Source organism: Clinocottus analis, unplaced genomic scaffold, assembly GCF_023055335.1.
Source record: "Clinocottus analis isolate CAN_PGR_092001 unplaced genomic scaffold, fCliAna1.0.p SCAF_14, whole genome shotgun sequence".
NCBI lineage: Eukaryota > Metazoa > Chordata > Actinopteri > Perciformes > Cottidae > Clinocottus > Clinocottus analis.
In genome coordinates, this window is record NW_027175865.1 from 5,563,836 (window position 1) to 5,577,409 (window position 13,574).

A 13,574-nucleotide genomic window follows, 5' to 3' on the forward strand; every position below is an offset into this window, starting at 1 on the left:
CCCTCTGAAGGGCCCGATGGATCCATGCAGCACCACCGGCAGCAGCATTATCATCAACCCTCACTGTTTCACTCCCACGTTTCCTCCTCCTGCCTCTCCCCTTCCCAGGACTGTTGCCTAGATGATTCCCTGCCCCACCACTCCCATCGGGCACAGCCATCCAAACACAGCCTGCATCACGTCAACAAAATCCTGCGTGCCAAGAAGCTTCAGAGACAGGCGCGTACAGGAAACAACGTGGTGAAGAAGAGGGGCCCCGGGCGTCCCAGGAAACACCCATTACCCTCTCCACCACCATCCCCACCACCAGTGGTTGAGTTTAATCCAACTCGGCACAGGGACAGGGGGGCAGAACGGCCAGCAGGGAGCCGGGGTTGGGAGGCGGACACTGTTACAGATGCTATTGAGGCGGTAGTTCAGGGCCAGCGTCGAAAAATTCAGAAGAAGAAGCGCTGGGATGGGGATGAGGAGGAGGAAGATGAAGAAGAGGAGGAGGAGGATGAAGAAGAAGAAGAAGAAGAAGAAGAGGAGGAAGAAGAAGAGGAGGAGGACGGGGTGGCAGAAATGACTGAGGAGCGATTGCCAGACAGAGAGGAGAACCTGGCCAACCAGGGACCAAGGTCCAGAGCTGGGACAGGAAGAAGCTGGCTTACTCAGGACGAGCTCCAGCACTTTCGTGGGTAAGCTACATTTCACCACACTGTTGCACATTAACTGTTAGACTTCCTTTATATAGCCTCAGCTGTGGGTCATTGACACAGATTCATCCTGAGTATTCATGTTAGGATTCAAAGCTGGTATTTAAAGAAACATTATTTAATCCAGTCCTCACTTGAAACCAAGTCCTGGTTGTATTTTTAGCTCAATGGAAAGCAAGCCAGATGGCCACAGCTCCCCGGACCGCCCAGCCACCGTCTCCCAGGAACAAGCTCCGCCCATACCTATAACTACCCAACGTGAGAAGAGAGCGGCCAGACCTCCAAAGAAGAAGTTTCAGAAGGCGGGACTTTACTCGGATGTGTACAAGACCGAAGAGTGAGTTGCAAATAAATGTTAAACCACATCTCCTGATATTGATGCTCATTTGAGATCAATGCACCATATCCAGTTTTTCTGAATTGCTTGTAAACTGCCATTACATTTGACCATTTCTATACTACACCTGTAGCCCCCGGAGTCAACTTCTGCAGCTAAAGAAAGAGAAGCTTGAATACACACCTGGGGAACATGAGTTTGGATTGTTTCCAGCTCCCATACATGTTGGTGAGTCTCTCAAATTGGATCACTTTTTTTTTTTTTTTAAATGCACCCTATAAAAAGATTTTATGTAATTGCAACCAAATTAACTGACAACTCATTTCAAACAAATCTATGTTATTCATGTTTTCTGGTGCTGTTAAAGGTTTTATTACATCAGTCATAGTTTCTATAGTTTCAGGTAAACCATTGGATTTTCTCATGAAGTTTTTCTAAATAAAAGCCACAACGGCTCTTCTACTTCAGTCCATATTCTACTTTTGAAGGGTCTCAGAGGTTTCTCATGAAAGCTCTCCAGATGACTCAGTAAAACGGTTCTTTTCACATGCCACAGGCTTATATGTCCAGTTATGGTAGATGACAAACACAATATGTTTCATCAAGAGGTCAAACTTGTAATTTCCATGGTATGTGAATACATGTGATTTATGTGTATGGTTAAAAATGGCTTCCATCTTCTCGTAGGTTTTTGTTTCTCCTTCTAAATTTCCTGCTTTGTTTTTTCAGGGAAGTACCTGAGACAGAAGCGCATTGATTTCCAGTTGCCTTACGACATCTTATGGCTGTGGAAACATGATCAGGTGATTAATCGTGTTGAGCACTAAGTGTTTTTTAGGGCTTTCCCATGTTCACAGGGAATTATTATTGACAGGTAGTTCTGTTTTTGTGTTTCAGCTTTACAAGAGGCCGGATGTCCCCCTTTATAAAAAGATCAGATCAAGTGAGTACCCGACTTTGTTTCAGTGATTCAGCCAGAATGCAATTGTCATTTCTGTGTTGTACTACATCGGTCGTGTTGCTGGTTGAAGTCCTTGTTATCAATTACATGCATTGTTTGCAAAACAGGAATTAAAAATGATTGATGTTCTCACTGCTGGTCACACTTCATGAGTCAATAACTGTAAATGTAAAACTGTAATCCCCGGTTGTGTCACAGATGTCTATGTGGATGTGAAGCCTCTCTCTGGTTATGAAACCACTACATGCAGCTGTAAACCGCATGAGGACTCGACTGAAAAAGCCTGCCTGGATGAATGTCTGAACAGGTAAAGACTAACCTTGACATGCAATGGCAACTTTTGAAAGGTTTCCCATTAGAAATCTGGTTGAATTACAAAAATAAGTACTCCGGTTAGTCTTGTTTGATTATGATCGTTGTTGAAAAGATGTTTGTCAAGTTATGAAACAAAGGCGAATACAGGGTAAACATGGGGTCAAGAGTCATTCATACATCTTTTACATTGCCTATTTCCCCAGGATGAGTTTTGCAGAGTGCTCTCAGAGTACCTGTCCTGCGGGCGATCAGTGTGACAACCAGCACATCCAGAAACACGACTGGGTCCAGTGTCTGGAGCGATTCCGCGCTGAGGGCAAAGGCTGGGGCATCCGCACCAAGGAGACGCTTCGCTCTGGACAGTTTATCATCGAGTACCTGGGAGAGGTGGTTAGTGAACATGAGTTCAGGTGAGACGGTCAGATCACTTATTAAGCAAGACATTCTTGTGGTGTGTGTATTTCAGAAGATTTAGAATATTCTGCGCCTGCATTTCTGCTTGTTACGCTGCCTCAGTCCAGCACATAATTTATCTTGACACAGAAATTAATGAAAAGCTCTCTTTTAATCTTCCACGCCCTCTCTTTTACCACACTTCAGGAGCCGTATGATGGAGCAGTACTTCGCCCACAGTGGCCAATATTGTCTGAACCTGGATAGCGGCATGGTGATCGACAGCTACAGAATGGGCAATGAGGCACGCTTCATAAACCACAGCTGTGAACCCAACTGTGAAATGCAGAAGTGGTGGGTGTCATGACAGCTTTAAACCAGTTTCCCCTTAATGTTCTTTTGGTGATTTTGGGTTCCCACTAAAGCAGATTTGGCTAAGCCCTTTCAGGCACAAGCATGAGCATTTGCAACTAGTTAGTAAAGATGGATAATCGAGCCAGACCAGTCATAAACTGCATTACTTTAACTGATGACAAAGAAGGTGTTCTGCATGAAACCAAAAAATAGGACTTATTCCCCTTTTTTTTAAATTTATAATTATTTTCTAATATCTGTCAAAACATGCATGTTTCATGTCCTCTTTAACTATTTAAAATCCAGCATTGTTTAAGTCTATGTCTATTAGCTTGCCGTCACCATTGGTATCACATCACCCCCATGCATGCATGTCCTTTTGTGCGTGCACAAAACAAATAGAACACAGACCAACGCATTGAAAAACAGCTCTGTGGCTCTACTAGAGATCTAAAACGCCACAGGGCCATTTAAGGGCCATTTAAGGACCTTTAAGGACGGTCCGGTACATCAACAGGCTGGATTATTACAAGAGGAGAGGGGGAGAAGCTGATTGCAAAATGTTCCAGCTTGATAATTCAGTATTTTGTTTTCTATAGCTTTCGTCACTGACGGTTAACAAACTAGAAAATACTAGCCTATTAACTTAATAGTTTCAGTTAATTGCTTTCTGTGTGTGTGCCTGGTGATTTGGATGAGCTGGGTAGTTTCTTTCTCAATCTGAGAAGCACACTGAATGTAACCGAAGGGAAAGAAAGATATTCATATGTATTGACATAATAATTTTGGTAAGATATGATCCTTCCAAGCAGAGACAAGGCCAGTGTAGCCACTAAACGTCCGGCTCTTTCTTGATTTCTCACTCATGTTTTCAGATGGAGATGTGTTTTTTTTGGTGTTAGATTCTCTCAATGTGGCAGAAGTTGTTTGACGGTTCATGGATTTGTTACAGTTAAACTACTTCAGCACAATAAGTAGCCACAGTGTACGTTTGCCAAAATTGGACAGCCCTTGTTTGGGTGTCTGATCTTACGCAAGCTCTAAAAGGGACATGTGTAGCAGGTGCACTTCATTGTAAATGAGAAAGCTCTGCCTTGCAACCCTAACCTTATTCATGTTGCCATGAGGCAGTAATCTGATGAGATCACCTCAGTCAGTCTCTGCCAATGTTGAGAGACCTAAATGGCTTAAAGTCCTTGCACCACGCCAAAACAATTCACTGGTTTCCTGAGGGATTGCTCTCACAGTATGGTTCAATCCACTGCTATTGGAGACTTGGCTGAGCAGGCTTCTGAGCGCAGGGCTTCTTTATGCAAAACCTACCTGGATTTTGTTTTTAAGATGTGGTTTGTATCTGTCGGTACAGTTTAGAAGGTTTGATTGTGAACATTTAACAACCTCCAGAGAGTCCACCATCAAACTGTACCCTCTGCCCTCCGGCATAGATACGCTCATAATCTAGGACACTGGTCGGTTTATGTGTGACTGCTTGTGTGTAATTTAGAGTGGCTGGGCTGAAATAAAAGACTCCACAAGGATGCAGGATTTTTAGCACAAAGCCTGACGAGTCATCCATCTTGTCACAGAAGAGAGATTACATGGAGCCGGGCCTTAGATACAGCTGTAGTGCCTGAAGACAATGCGCTGAACCAGCTTTTTACCCCTATAGAAAGAATAAATTATCAAGCAGTTGGCAAGCAGAATAGTGTGTTTTATTCTTAGAAGAATTGTGAAAAGCTGGAGCACAGCTTTGGTTTGGAGAAGAGGAAAATAGAGGACAAACGTGTTGAGCAGTTGCCAAATCGAGCAAATGAAAACCGGACCAGTCCTCTTTTTTTCTTGTTTTTTCACGGATTTAAAATGCCTTCATTCAACTGTCATTCTAACAGGGCTAGTTTAACATTGTTTAAGTCAATATGGAAACATCACTTAAAACTTCACCAAAGGGGTAAAGGCTTGACCTGAAAATAATGATCTCCCATTACATTTATGAATTTATTACGTTCTTTAATGTAATACCATTCAATTCCATTTGTCTATCGAATACTTACCCTGTGTTATCTTTATTTATGAAGAAAACAGTTTTTTCTATGATCTTGATCATTTATTAGTAAAATACTACTCTAATCAAACTCCGTAAGATCCTGCAACCTCCTGACCAGTCCAAACACTCCCATGCCTTGTACAAAAAATGATATTTTCTTAATATCCTTTAACTTTCTCGTCCTTTAAACTTCCATTTTTTTTTATTTACCCTCTCATTCTTTATAATTAACGAAAACATTCATGACGTGAATGCTGCATCCACTCACTGAACCTCTTTGTGACTTCTCTCTCTTAGGTCGGTGAATGGAGTGTACAGAATAGGTCTCTTTGCTCTCAAGGACATCACAAGCGGCATTGAGCTCACTTATGACTACAACTTCCATTCTTTCAATACAGAAGAACAGGTGAATCACCAGTGAACATATTTCATCTCCTCGCAGAACAACACTTTGTATATTTCATGTTTAGAGTTATCATCATTGGCCCTTTTCTCACCTATGACAAATTATTGTTATTTTTTTTTCTTTTTTCACCTTCTCTTTTACTTTACAGCAAGCGTGTATGTGTGGCTCAGAGAGCTGCCGGGGCATCATCGGAGGGAAGAGCCAGCGTATTAACGGCCTGCCTCCGAAGACTGGAGGGACTCGGCGGATGGGTCGACTCAAGGAGAAGAGGAAGTCCAAACACCAGCTCAAGAAACGAGTGAGTAATCAATGGACTTAAATAAATTGTCTGTTCACCCTTACTTAAGATCTATAATACTGGAGCAAACAAGCCGTGACATTTTCATTTCTTAAGAATTAATGCTTAATGTTGTTTTCTTACATACCCGTAAGAGTTTGATTGTAAACTACTGTATATTGTTATATAACTATAGCCTGGCTGTAAGTAGTTTGGCAGTGTCTTATTAAATATCAGGTGCAGTGCCTATATAGGTCATGAACGTGTCTCAGAGGTACTCTGAGTGGGCCACAAAGTGTGTAAGAAAATAACTCGGGGTAGTCTTTTGAATTAGGCTGACTGGTATGACCTCAAATTTATAGTATACCATCGTATATTCCCAACATGCTTTCTGCAGTATACGTCATGGTGTTAAGTATGAATCTTTAGAAGTGTAAAATTCTGATTGAACTAGTCGAAGGGGTGTTTCCCATTAATATTGGTGGTTTAATATAACTGTCTCTATCTTCAGGAGGAAGAGTCGAGTGACAGCAACAAGTTTTACTCTCATCTCATGAAGCCCATGTCCAACAGAGAGAGGTGAACACAGGCACACACACACAAACACACACACACACACACACACACACACACAATCAATGCATAAGAGAAACGTAACTAAACATTTCTAAATGTTGGCACAAACCTTTCTATATTGTTGCTAACTGTTGTGTCGAACTTCTTGAAAAATGCCCATTGACGGTGGATGGCTTACACATTTCTTTAAATTGAATGCAAAATATAACTTGGAAAATATTTCACCATAAAAAACATTTGGTGCGATTTTTGCTCTCCATCTCTGTACTTCCTTAACAGAATGGTGTAGAGGTATTTAGATTTCAAGTAAGTGGTGTGACTTGATTTTAGCACTCACAGACACATGACATCCTCACACTTTTTCCCCCTCTACCTCACTCATCAGGAACTTTGTGCTGAAGCACAGAGTGTTTCTCCTGAGAAACTGGGAGAAGATGAGGGAGAAACAGGAGCTGCTGAAGAGAGAGGGTGAACGAGAGAGGGACCCCGGTGGCCTGTCTCTGTACACGCGCTGGGGAGCAGTGATCCGTGACGATGGCAACATCAAGTCAGGTGCGTGTACAGGCTTATAGCTGTGAAGACAATGTGAGAGCAATTCGAGAAATCAAGGAAATTTGAGAATACGTTCTATTTTAACATTTGAAGTGCTTCAGGATAAGCATGTTGGCTAAGGCAAAACTGGAATGTACTACTATGTCTTTTATGTATTTTTTTATGGAGCTGGAACCAACATATGTGACCTGAAATGAGGTGAAGTTGTGTAAAAACTGCATCTATTATGCTTGTGCCGTGTTTCCAGACGTTTTCCTGACGCAGTTCTCGGCACTGCAGACGTCGCGGTCGGTGCGCACACGGAGACTCGCTGCCGCCGAGGAAAACACAGAAGTCACACGCACTGCTCGTCTCGCACACATCTTTAAGGAGATTTCTGACATGATCACCAGCTACAAGGGTTAGTGTGTGTGTGTGTGTGCATCAGTAGAGCTCTTTCTATTGTACTGTTCTATCAAATATTCTCATCAGTATGACCTCTAGCTTTATCGGAGGTCTGATCAGTCCTCTATACACATCTGTCAGCGACTCTAATATATAATGTCCACTGAATGATGAGGCTCTATGATTAAAACATGATGACAAGATTGTTATTCTTCTGTCTTCCCTCAGATTCAGCTGGTCAGACACTTGCTGCACCGCTGGTGAACCTCCCATCCAGGAAGAGGTAAGAGCGCGTAAAAGTGCAAACCTGCATTTCTGCTGGTTCATTCATAATGTTTTACGGTTTTCCAGACAGCAGTGTTATTGTTTTATCTGTTTATCAGTGTACACCACCCACACTGTTTTATCTCGTGCCACACATTTCAGCCGTGACATCTTATGCTGTGATTCTTGTCCAGTATTGATAGTAATCACTTTGTGTCAAAACAATAAAGGCATATTATTTTTCTTTGGCTACATGGTGCAAACACTGTCATGGTCAGCCAGCACTGGCTCATACTTAAAGCCTCACTAGACTCACTGCTTTATAAGCAATAAATGTTTTCAAACCAGATATACAGCGACTAATCCAGCTGTTTTTTGTGTACCACCAGGAACAGCCAGTACTATGAGAAGGTGTCTGACCCTCTGGACCTGAGCACCATCGAAAAGCAAATCCTCACGGGCCACTACAAGACTGTAGAGGCGTTTGACACAGACATGCTCAAAGTGTTCCGCAATGCTGAGGTAAGCAGGTGTCCCATCGTTTGCTGTTGTCTCTTTCCTACATAATTTCACAGCTCTGTCAGTTGAGCAGCAATTGTTTTTGGAAGAAGAACTGAGTATTTGAAAGGAGACTTAAGAAGTTAGTAGGGACGGGTATCGCTGAAAAAGTTCAGATACCGGTACCCTTGAAATGATACAGATACCAACAATACTTCATTTGATAACCATCATGTGAATGGAAGCTGCGTGTGTCCCTATTGCTAGCTAATCCCAACCGCACTGCATAGTGTTTATACAGCGGGAATACAGCGTTCCCAGTGGACAACATCGGGCCTTAGCATTGGGTGGAACTGCTTTGTCTAACGTGCCCTACCTCCGGTGTCTCCAAGACTAAAACAGTTTGCTCTGTCAGCATTGGTAAAGCTCCAGGACCCTGAATGAAGCCTTGAAAGCACTGCCTTGATCCACCAGAAAGTACTATCCCCAGACCAGAGGCATACTTTACAGTTGGAACTATCTTACAAGAACTAAATGTAGTCCCTGGTTCCTCTGGCCAAAGCTCAGGTTTAGATCTGGATTTAGAGTCCTGCAAGATGATCTTGATCTCTTTGGAAAGTTCCTCCAGATAAAAGGCTCTGAAGGATGAACCCAGTGCCAACAGAGTCATCATTTGTAAATTATCTATCAAACTAAATGCTTGATCAATGTAATAGATCTTCTCCGCCTGTCAGATTTATGTCAACAATCATTAGAAAGATCAGTGTGATAATTGCATAAAGACTAAGGCTGCTGAAGCATTCAGTCTTTATTGTTTAATAACACTTATCACAAGAACACACTCCAGTCTCTTGAGTTTAATCCCAGAATCTAAAAGCCCAATCAATATCAAAAAGCCTTATCAAAATAATCAGTGAAGCTGTTACTGTGCAGCTCTAATACATTTTGCCTCCCACTCACTCGGTTAATTTATTTTTTCCCTGTCTTTCGCTCAAACACCTCCCAAATGGGATAGAACTTCTTGACTGCTGATCCACTGCTTTTATGTTACAGGCCCCTTTTGAGTTACATCTGTATATCTTAAAAGTTTAAACAAGTGCCACTTGACACCTCTCAGAGGAGCTTACTTTTCAAGTAGATGTCTAAATTAGATTCACCCTTTGGTTCTAAGACCCTGTTGGCCAGACTGAAAATAGCATGAGGGGAATGTGGCGTATTGTTAAATTGAGAACCGTGACATTTTGACAGCTGCAGAGACTGTTTTGAGTGCTTCTTTCTGTGCATTCTTCCGCCTTTTTACATATATCTCTTTATGCTTGGTTTTCCCACCAGAAATATTACGGCAGGAAGTCAACGGTCGGCAGGGACGTTTGTCGGCTGCGTAAAGCCTACTACAGCGCACGTCATGAAGCTGCTGTCCAGATTGATGAGATTGTGGGTGAGACAGCCAGCGAGGCCGACAGCTCTGATTCGCTGGAGCGTGACCATGGCCACCACGGAGGAGGAGGTCCGGGGCCGCACGACAAAGACGACGACGTCATCCGTTGCATCTGTGGAATGTACAAGGATGAAGGCCTTATGATCCAGTGTGAAAAGTGCATGGTAAGTAGTGAGGTGTGAAACGCGCATTATCATGTGGGTGACAAATCTACATTTCTAGTAGCGGAGAAAGAAAGATGGATTCCCCTTCATTTCTTTTTGCCTCAGTGGCTAATCGGTTACACCTGTTTGGGGGAGTGTATTCTCTAGAGAAGAGAAGTTGGGGGTTTTTCCAAATCAGTGTGCATTCAGTCCTGTGTATATTCGATGTTATTTTTAGAAAAACAAACACAAATATTGATTGAGACTACCAAATCTGTAAATCAAGGACATTGTCACAGATGTGTTTCTTAGTAGTGCAGGTTCAGAACATAACTGATTATTGTAAGCGTGAGTTACTGTCTATCAGCTCGGGAGTGTTTGATTCAACTGTCCATTTGTTGCTTTCCTCTGATTCAACAATTGATTTGTCACTCTAGGTGTGGCAGCATTTTGACTGCATGCGGCTGGAGACCGAGGTGGAGCACTACCTGTGTGAGCTGTGTGACCCTCGGCCTGTAGAAAGGGTACGTCTACCCCCTTGAAACACCCAGAAATACTGAACCTCAGTTTCTGTCTGGGCTTCATCACCACTTGTATCCATCTGATCTCACTCATATTTATTGTTGTTACAGGAAGTTCCCATGATACCTCAGCCTAGCTATGCCCAGGCAGGCTCTGTCTATTACATCTGCCTCCTTCGAGATGATTTGCTGCTACATCAAGGTATAGAAACCAGCAGTTAAATGAACAAAAGTTTAGACTACGTTTAGTGTTTCTCAACAAACTTTGTTGTCCTCATACTGGAGGTCCAACAAAAGTGTTGAATGTAGTTTCTTCTTTATGTAAATGCTGATCTGTTTTTTGTGCAATAAAGCCACTTTATTTACAAGTGAAACAGTGTGAACCCATTAGCAGGACTGTGTAATGCAACACCCATGTGAAGCAATACACGCCATGCGCCAAACAAAACTGGGACCCACTCATGAAAAAACTGCTTCATGGTCAGAAACTCTGCCATGAAATTTTAAGTTGCTCTTAAATTTATTTAGTTTTGTTGCTGTGAAGACAACAGGCCTTGTAATGTAGCACAGGGTTGAAGTGAATGCAACCTTTTGACCTATAAACGTTTGGACCTGCCAAAATCTTAGTGCACTGAGATGTTACACTCAACCTTTCGGTTCAGTTTTATATCAAGGAGCCAATTTCTTGTAAAAATGTCATCATTGCAGACAAGAAACCTGTCTGTGTCTTGTGTCCAGGTGACTGTGTGTATCTGATGCGAGACAGCAGACGCACACCTGAGGGACAGCCTGTCAGACAGTCTTACCGCCTCTTGTCTCACGTCAACCGAGACAAACTCGATATCTTTCGAATTGAGAAACTCTGGAAGAATGAAAAGTAAGTTAATCAGATGTAGTATTTTGAACATCTGGCAACCTGTTGATCTACCCTATCAGTGAGAATAGATTATTGTTGTGCTCATCAAGTTGCATTACAGTGTTTAACTTGCTGGCTTGTTCTGTATCCACTCAAACTCTAAAGGGGTGAGAGATTTGCCTTTGGCCACCACTACTTCCGTCCCCACGAGACGCATCATTCTCCATCACGGCGATTTTACCAAAACGAGTTATTCCGCATGCCGCTTTACGAGATCATCCCGCTGGAAGCAGTGGTGGCAACCTGCTGTGTCCTCGATCTCTACACTTACTGCAAAGGTGAGGGGAAACACACAGAGGCAAACTTGCGTATGAGCCATCTGAATGGAGGGTTTCTCCCTATTGAACTGGCAATTCTTTTTTAGGTTTCGTTGTTGGTCTAGTAAAGCTCAGTTCTTCATATACAATGTGCTTTTAATGTATGTCAATATGTTTATGAAGCAGGACATAGCTGTTAAAGGGATAGTGGGGGTGAGTGGTGAGAGTGGGGGGTGGGGCGGGAGAGGGTGTTTGAAATGAGTTTGTATTAGTTACTTATTAATCTACAGAAGATGGTCTGCATCTCCCCAGTTTGGAGATTCAGACATGAGAATCAGCATGGGAGCAAAGCAATGTACTAAAAACAAAACAATAAAAAAAAAAATAAACAGTATAGTTCACAAGGAACTGAACTGACAGTGAAACTTATTCATACTGTTTTTAGCAATGAAGTCTTGTGGCTTTTACGCATAATTTAAAATCCCATTGCTTTTTTTTTTGGCCAAGAAAAGCAATGACAGCAAAAACAAAAACATACCAGAACAACTATACACTTTTCTTTACATTTCATATTGACATAAAACACAGCAGTTCCTGGCTAATACAAAATATGTTCTTTCCTCCAGGACGGCCAAAGAGTGTTAAGGAGCAGGACGTGTACATCTGTGATTACCGCTTGGACAAGTCTGCTCACCTGTTTTATAAGATCCATCGTAACCGCTTCCCAGTCTGCACCAAGCCATATGCCTTCAACCACTTCCCCAAGCGGCTTGCTCCCAAAAGAGACTTCTCGGTGAGGGTGATGGGGGTCGAGACGGGGTGTGGCTGCTGCACTGGGATCTGTTACTGATTTATAAACACTGAAAGATATATTTAAGAGTGGTGAGGTAATATGACAGCCCTGAGCACATTTGGCTTCTTCTCCTCAGAAACAAACGACAGAACCTGCAACTGCTTTTTGTTTCTCATTCAAACCACAATGTTTGCAGTGAGTCACATTCAAGTATCTGTGGAATGTTTTGTGAATTATTTGTATGTTGACAACCAGTTATGCACAATGTAAATTGTAATGCTGAGAGACTTGAGGGGAGTTTTGGTTAGGTTCAGGTTTGTTTTTGCTTTAGTGGAGGATCAGGTGGATAAATTTCACGCCATTAAATTAGTTCAGGGCTGTGTCATGTAAATCCCTCAGAAACCTAGACTAGGTCTAAATTTAATATTAATAATATAATAAATATTGTTCATTTGCAAACTCTAACTATCATAAACTAAAGTCAGCTAAAATAGATTTAAAATATACTGTTTGACCCTGGTCTTGTGAAATCTTTGCAGCCTCACTACGTTCCTGACAACTACAAGAGGAACGGAGGTCGTTCTGCCTGGAAGAGTGAACAACCCAAAGGAAGTGCGGGCTGCGAGGACGACGGCTCTTCCTGCGATCGGGGCGACGACTTCCCGCCCGAAGCTGAAGACCGGAGAGGGGAAGAGGACGACATGGACATGAATCTAGACGAACCTGAACTTCTTTCAGCTAAGCCTAGAAGACCGGAACGGGGAGGGGAGGGAGATGAGGATGAAGACGAGAAAGAGGAAGAGGAGGAAGGGCAAGAGTCTGAGGAGCGCAAAGAGCTGGAGGACAACTCCGCGGAGAGGATGGGAGAGATGCTCGAACTCCCGTTGTCGTCTGCCTCCTCGCCGCTACACCACCCGGTGCTGGGCAGGAGGGAGGCCCAGAGAGAACGGCTCAACAAAATTCTGCTGGATCTGCTGCACAGAACTCCCAACAAGAATGGTGAGGGACCGGGAACAAAGCAGGGGGGTAGGTCATCAGATAATTTAGGGTTTCTAAGTTTCAGATCACTTGCATCATTTAAACATGTTGTTTATTGTTCACACGGTTTCTAAATGGTTAAATTCAAAGTTGGGGCACGGAACTGCATTGAAGGGAGACGGAGCAACATCTGCAGCTCAGATTTAGCTGTTTTTCATATTCAAGTTAAACTCTTTTTGGCAATCATCTAACAGATGGCCATCTCTGTTTTCGGATCCGATGCTTTGTCCAAGTCCCTTCCTCCCATGCAGTGTGTCAGTCTGTTCTGTCATTGCTTCAATCTGCTGGTGGTATTAGAAAAAAGTATCTAAATCTGGATTTAACACTGACATTCAGTAGCTAATCTTAGTGTATTGAGAACTAGTCTGATCATGTGCTATATTTTTTTATTATCAAAGACCAAAAACCA

General features: G+C 42.7%; 1 protein-coding gene across 3 annotated transcripts in view; it reads left to right on the top strand.

Annotated features, from left to right (window-relative positions):
- Window positions 1-13,574, top strand: part of ash1l (ash1 (absent, small, or homeotic)-like (Drosophila)) — a 30,588-nt gene that overhangs the window by 13,791 nt on the left and 3,223 nt on the right. For 2 of the 3 annotated variants that reach the window (XM_068574960.1, XM_068574961.1), the window contains exons 5-26: window positions 1-680; window positions 862-1,035; window positions 1,169-1,263; window positions 1,765-1,838; window positions 1,933-1,978; window positions 2,195-2,303; window positions 2,515-2,721; window positions 2,912-3,058; window positions 5,400-5,508; window positions 5,657-5,806; window positions 6,297-6,364; window positions 6,747-6,913; window positions 7,161-7,313; window positions 7,526-7,580; window positions 7,951-8,083; window positions 9,392-9,661; window positions 10,078-10,164; window positions 10,273-10,363; window positions 10,900-11,038; window positions 11,183-11,355; window positions 11,961-12,127; window positions 12,667-13,153. The exon at window positions 1-680 is cut by the window's left edge and continues 41 nt beyond it. In XM_068574960.1, coding sequence (XP_068431061.1) covers window positions 1-680; window positions 862-1,035; window positions 1,169-1,263; window positions 1,765-1,838; window positions 1,933-1,978; window positions 2,195-2,303; window positions 2,515-2,721; window positions 2,912-3,058; window positions 5,400-5,508; window positions 5,657-5,806; window positions 6,297-6,364; window positions 6,747-6,913; window positions 7,161-7,313; window positions 7,526-7,580; window positions 7,951-8,083; window positions 9,392-9,661; window positions 10,078-10,164; window positions 10,273-10,363; window positions 10,900-11,038; window positions 11,183-11,355; window positions 11,961-12,127; window positions 12,667-13,153 — 3,781 coding nt within the window. The remainder of the gene's footprint in view (window positions 681-861; window positions 1,036-1,168; window positions 1,264-1,764; window positions 1,839-1,932; window positions 1,979-2,194; window positions 2,304-2,514; window positions 2,722-2,911; window positions 3,059-5,399; window positions 5,509-5,656; window positions 5,807-6,296; window positions 6,365-6,746; window positions 6,914-7,160; window positions 7,314-7,525; window positions 7,581-7,950; window positions 8,084-9,391; window positions 9,662-10,077; window positions 10,165-10,272; window positions 10,364-10,899; window positions 11,039-11,182; window positions 11,356-11,960; window positions 12,128-12,666; window positions 13,154-13,574) is intronic. The other variant, XM_068574962.1, reaches the window with a different exon arrangement.